General features: G+C 42.5%; 1 protein-coding gene across 1 annotated transcript in view; it reads left to right on the plus strand.

The window, feature by feature from the left end:
* LOC103745105 (TPA-induced transmembrane protein) overlaps nt 1–6,226 on the plus strand; it is a 38,894-nt gene that overhangs the window by 20,457 nt on the left and 12,211 nt on the right. Inside the window, 1 exon segment of the mRNA XM_029570361.1 lies at nt 6,144–6,226. This exon segment is cut by the window's right edge and continues 4 nt beyond it. Coding sequence (XP_029426221.1) covers nt 6,144–6,226 — 83 coding nt within the window.

Raw genomic sequence — 6,226 nt, forward strand, 5'->3', positions numbered from 1 at the left:
TTATTTTAATGAATACCTTGATACAGGATCAATTATTTAGATGTTAGATATATGTCATTAGAGATATTATTAGAGACCTAATTTTGAACCTGGTTTCTTTTCTTAGGGCCCTTGAGTATAAGCAACTAGTTATTAGACTCTCTAATATATCTTATAGTAGTCTTATTCCTTTTCATTGGTATCTATTACAGAAAACTATGTAAGAGCCCGGTACAGAGCTCAAAGTTGGCTATTGCAGCATTATTTATAGCTATAGAAACCTGAAAAATCTTAAATGTTAGATTAAAAAAGGATGACTCTATTACAAACTATATGCTTGATTGCACCCTAAACATTGAGAAATGAGTCAATCCTGGACATTATGAGCTGTTAAGATAATTTTGCAAGGAATTTCACATGACTGAGGAACGACTTTGGTAGCACAACTGTGACCAAAGAAGTAAGATAAATAAGCAGCAACAGTAAGAACAAAAAGTCGTTTATAGGTGACCTGCTCACTAATACTTCCAACATACAATACAAGCTGTGATGGGGGCCTGGGATGTAGCTCAGCAGCAGTGCGATTGTTAGTGTGTGTGAGGCCCTGGCTTCAGTCTCCAGAACTGTGAAATATAAAGGAAAAATAAAATAAGGGAAGTGGGAAGGGAAGGACTTAATTTCAGTCACTTGACTTGGTCCTTTTGAGCCTGTGGCCAAGCAGAATAACATGGGGCAGAGAGCATGGTGGGCCAAAGCTGTTCATCTGCTGGTGTCCAGGAAGCAGAGAGGGTAGGGGTATAGAGCAGGGTCCCAATATCACCTTCAAGGGCATGTGCTCAGTGACTTAGCTTCTTTACATTCCTCCTTAAGGATTCTACCACCTCCCCATAGCACCATCATCTGGGAACCAAGCCTTCAAACTGGAGCTTTGGGGTGAACATTTAAGTCCTAAACCATAACAAAAGATTATTAGGAGTTTGTTCTGGTTTGTTTCTCCATTGCTGTGACAAAAGATTCTGACCAATACCAACTTGGGGAGGAAAGGGTTTATTCGGCTTACATTTCGCGGGTCACAGTTCATCAGGGAGCCCAAGGTAGGAACTCAGGGCAGGAACCTGGAGGCAGGAGCTGAAGCACGGGCCATGGAGGAATGCATCTTACTGGCTTGCTCCCCTGGCCCGTGCTCAGCCTGCTTTTTTATACACGTAGGCCCACCTGCCCGGGGTGGCATCACCCACAGTGGGCTGGGCCCTCCCACATCACTCACCAATCAAGAGAATACCCCACAGACATGGCCATGGGTCCATCCAATGGAGGCAATTCCTCAATTGAGTCTCCCTTGACCCAGGTGTGTCAAGTTGATACTAAATCTATCCAGCACAGAGTTCGTTTTGTTTTGTTACAATTTTCTATACTTTTCAAGTTTTTTGCTGTGGTAGCATAATTTTAGGATTAGAAAAAAATTATTCTATGACTTACCACAAATAAGGATTCAGGAATAATTTTCTGAATATAGGATTCCCCAAAATCAGCCAGTGATTTTTCAGAGCTCACAGGACTCAGCATACAGTTAAAATGATGGATATCCATTAAATAAAGTGATTTATTATAACAAAATCCAGAGGAATTTGGGGTCAAGTTTTAGAATCCTCTCCCAGTGGAATCACACAGGCTTTACTTAGTTCCTACAACAGTAAATTGGGTCAACGCATGTGAAACGTTGGCTTGGGATGCCCATCAGACCTTTCATGCCAGGAATTTTCACTGGGGGTTTGCCATGTAGACAGCCTCTGCCTTGTGTGTACCAAATGTCCAGAATCTCAAAAGGAAAGGAGATGCTAGCCCCATTGTTTGTACACGTGGATGAGGCACAGTGGCTCATCCTTATCAGGGGATGGTGAGAAACTTCCCTCAATCCAAGCAGCAGACAGCAGCCTTAGGCCACCCCAGTGGGTCTTTTCAAGGCAGTTTCAGAATAGCTCTGCTAAGTCTTTGTGTCACATTCCTTGACCCTAATTCCTTACATTTCTGTATTTCCTCAGAGAATAAGCATGAGGATTCTTTGCGTGTGTGTGTGTGTGTGTGTGTGTTCATGTGTGTGGGGGAGCACTTGTGTGCCTGGGTGTGGATGCACATGTGTGTGAGTGCATGTGGAGACCAGAGGGCAACCTCGGTTGTTATTCTTCAGGTACCGTCCATCTTGTTTTTGAGAGACAGGGTTTCTCACTGACCTGGGACTCACCCAGGTGAGACTGGCTGGCCAGCAAGCCCAAGAGATCTGCTCATCTCCTCCCCAGAATTGAGATTTCAAGTACATACCACCATGCTGGACTTTCTTTTTTTTAATGAACGGTATGATTCTATTCATTAAAAGTTCTAAAATAAGAAAAATTAATTTATGATGACTGAAGCTAGAAGATAATTCTTTTGGGGTGGGCTTGTGAACAGAAGTTTCTGTATCAGAAGTTGGTGATGGCCTATTTTTTGCTATAATATTTTTAGTAATCTTTGATTTCATGCAAAGTATTTTGTTCATATTCACTCCTTACTCCTCCACCTAATTCCCCCAAGATTCACTCCCCACCTTCCCACTTCCTCTCAACTTTGTGTCTCCTTTTTTTTTTTTTTTTAAATAACCCATCAAGTCCAATTTGTGCTGACCATATAATCCTAGGTATGGAGTTATCCACTGGGGCATGGTTGACCAGCCAGGGACCACACCCTTAAAAAACTGTTTCTCCCTCCCCCAGAAACCATCAACAATCAGTCACTCCTCAGAAGTAGGGGCTCATGGGCTCCTCCATCCCCCATGCTAGAATGGTGACTGGCTTGATGACCCATCAAGTCCAATTTGTGCTGACCATATAATCCTAGGTATGGAGTTATCCACTGGGGCATGGTTGACCAGCCAGGGACCACACCCTTAAAAAACTGTTTCTCCCTCCCCCAGAAACCATCAACAATCAGTCACTCCTCAGAAGTAGGGGCTCATGGGCTCCTCCATCCCCCATGCTAGAATGGTGACTGGCTTGATGTTGCGCAGGTCTTATGTGGGCAGCCGTAGATGCTCTGGGTTCATGAGTGTAACAGTCCTGTCATGTCCACAAGACACTGTTTTGCTCCAGTCCTCCATGACCTCTGGCTCTTACAATTTTTTCACCCCATCTTCTGTGGCAATCTCTGAGCCTTTAAGGAGAGATGGTATCAATGTGCCATTTGTGGCTGAGCAGTCCACAGTCACTTAAACTTTGTACTTTGTTCAGTTGTGAGTTGCTGCATTAACTACTGTCCATGGCACAAAGAATCTTCTCTGATGAGGTCTGAGAGCTGCACTAGTATATGGGTAAATGGAGGGCAGTGTGATACTATTTATGTCCATTTAGAAGAATAACAGTAGTAGGGCCACCCCTGGGGTTTGTGTGCTCCGCAACCCTGGGTCTTGGCCAGATTTACAGTACCAGGTATGAGTTTTCTTCTATGGAGTGGGCCTTAATCAGAGCAGAAAGTGGTTGGTTACTCCCATAACATTCTTGCCACTATTGCATCCATGGGCATATCTTGCCACTCTGGTAATTACTGAAGTTCACAGGATTCACAACTGTAAGACTGTTGATATGTACCCCCACCAGCCCCAGAAGCCTGCATAGCAACTTCCAGTATTATGAAAGTATCATGCTGTACTTTTAAAAATGTAGGGTAGGCCACAACTGGCCAATGTGCAGAGAACAAGAGGCTATAGGGAGCTTATCCATGAATAGGACACCATAATCAAACTTCTGCCTCCCAAGGCTCAGGGATCATTGTGGAAGAGGGTGTGGAAAGATTGTAAGAGCCAGGGGTGGTGGGCAACCACAAAGAAACAGAGTTTTCCAGCTGGTCAGTTACTCAAATGAGCTCAAAGCAAAGGAGACAGCATGTACAAGACCCATGTAAGCTCAAGCCAGAAAAAACTTACAGCACAGAAGTAGGGAAAGAAGCCCCAGCCCTTGCTGAGGAACTATTGGCAACTATAGCTGCTGGGAGAGGGAGAGTCAGTTTTCTTTAAGGATGGGATGCTGGGTAGGTTAACCAGGCCAGTACATAGACCCTACCAAAGGGCATTTAAAGACACAAATTAGACTGTGTAGGCCTTAATATATATAAAATTGAGGAGGGACTAGTAAGGGGAGGTGCAGAAAGGGGAAGGGGTCTAAATATGATCATAGTATATTGTTGCAAAAATTCAATAAAAATTTTTTAAGGTAAAAGAAATTGAAAAAATAATCTAGACATATTCTAAATACTGTAAATACTCTTCCCCAGAAAAATCTTAAGATTTAAAAAAAATTTTATTTTACGTTTATGAGTGTATTGCCTACATGTGTATAAGTGCACCCATGTTGTGCAGTGCCCCCAGATGACAGAAGAAGGCACTGAATCTTCTGGAACTGGAGTTACAGACTGTTGTTAGCCACCATGTGGGTGCTGAAAACCAAATCCATGTCCTCCACAAGAGCAGCCTGTGCTCCCATCTGCTCAGCCATCTTTCCACCCCTTAAGATTTTTATATCTTTTATATCTTATTTATTTTACTATGAAAATGATGAATTGAATCAAGTATTAATAAATAACAATGGGGCTGGAGAGATGGCTTAATGATTAAGAACACTGGCTACTCTCACAGAGGACCCAGGTTCAATTCCCAGCATCCACATGGTGGCTGACAACTGTCTGTAACTCCAGTTCCAGGGGAATCCGACGCCCTCGTCTGACTTCCATGGACATTGCATGACACAAATGCACTTACACACATGCAGGCAATAACTCATACACATAAAAATAAAAATAATAAATAAAATATTTTTGGAAGAATTAAGAAAGCAAAGAAAGGGTTGTTATTCTTTACATCTGGATTTAGTTGCTATAAAAGCTAGCAGAAAAGCATAATTTAAAAGCTAAACATTGTCTGAGATACTAAACACATTTTAAAAATTAAAATTATAAAAATGTTAAAAAATGTGGGTTTGGGAGATGAAACACAGGTACTCATTCTTACAAGACAGCACTTTGCTGACTAGTTGCTAGGCCAACCCCACTTATTTTGCTTTATTTGTCTTTTCATGACAAACACTGAGTTTATTCAGGATGGCGTTTCAAAGCCAGTGAACGAGGCTGCTTGGTCACGCATGACACATGAAATTTGAGGGGAAAGTCTGTGAGCACCTAGTTCCTCAGCCCACGCTTTTCTCAGGGTGGATGAGGTGACCCCCTGTGTGGGGTGAGCCTGTGAGGCTGGCGTGGAGCCAGGGGAGCTGTAATAAGCACAGGGTGCCAGCTTCCGGTTCTTGGCCCCCAACTTTGTGTGCTTTTCATTCAGCTCTCTTTAAAAATAAATTAGCTAACAGTCATTAGAGCACAAGCAACACAGAGCTCATTGTCCCAGGGGCTCTGAGTACAGTTGGGCTTCCCTTTTGCAGATGGAGTATGACAACATTCCTCTCCTGTGGGACATAGACTGGAGGGAATGACTTCATGCCCATGCCTGTCTCCCAGAGACTTGAAGATGTGGGCTCATATGCTCATTTACTAGTCTCACCTCCATTCTGGAATATGACATCATTTTCTCACCATGGTCTTTGACAACACTGAACTGGAAGGTTCAAGGAAGCTGCTTGTGATCACATCCTGTATGTGATTACACTGTTTCCTATCACCCCTCCTGGCATGTGGTACCTAGTTAAACTCCAGATTCAGTTAAACAAACAAGCTCATGTTCTCCCCGTTTTCCCCTGTGGTTCTTCTCTTAGTCTCTATTCAGTGGTGACTGAGACTCCTTTGGTATAAAACCAGAAAAGCCATTTATCACAATGTACATAAGCTTCTCTATTTTATGCTGTTTTACTAAGCAAAGAAGTATTTCTGCTTGTAGTTCCTGACTGTGTCCAGGCTTTAACTTTCATGAACACTGATTGTTATATTTAATTATAGCCATCAACAGAATGAATACATTTGTTTGTTTTGTATTTTTGAGACTGAGTCTTCTTATGTAGTCATGAATGGCCTGAGAGTTAAAACACTCCTGCCTCCGAGTGTTGGGATTGCAGGTGTGCACCACCGCATCCGACCTAAGTAAGTTCATCACTTACGAACGCATTTAGTTTTATTTTCACCTCTACTCTTTTTAGTAACTTACATTGATGAAGATGAAAATGAAATACCTGAATAATCATAAAACAAAACATTCTTCATCATGCTAAAGATTCCAGAG

This window comes from Nannospalax galili, unplaced genomic scaffold (assembly GCF_000622305.1).
Source record: "Nannospalax galili isolate Female #2095 unplaced genomic scaffold, S.galili_v1.0 scaffold743, whole genome shotgun sequence".
Classification (NCBI taxonomy): Eukaryota; Metazoa; Chordata; class Mammalia; order Rodentia; family Spalacidae; genus Nannospalax; species Nannospalax galili.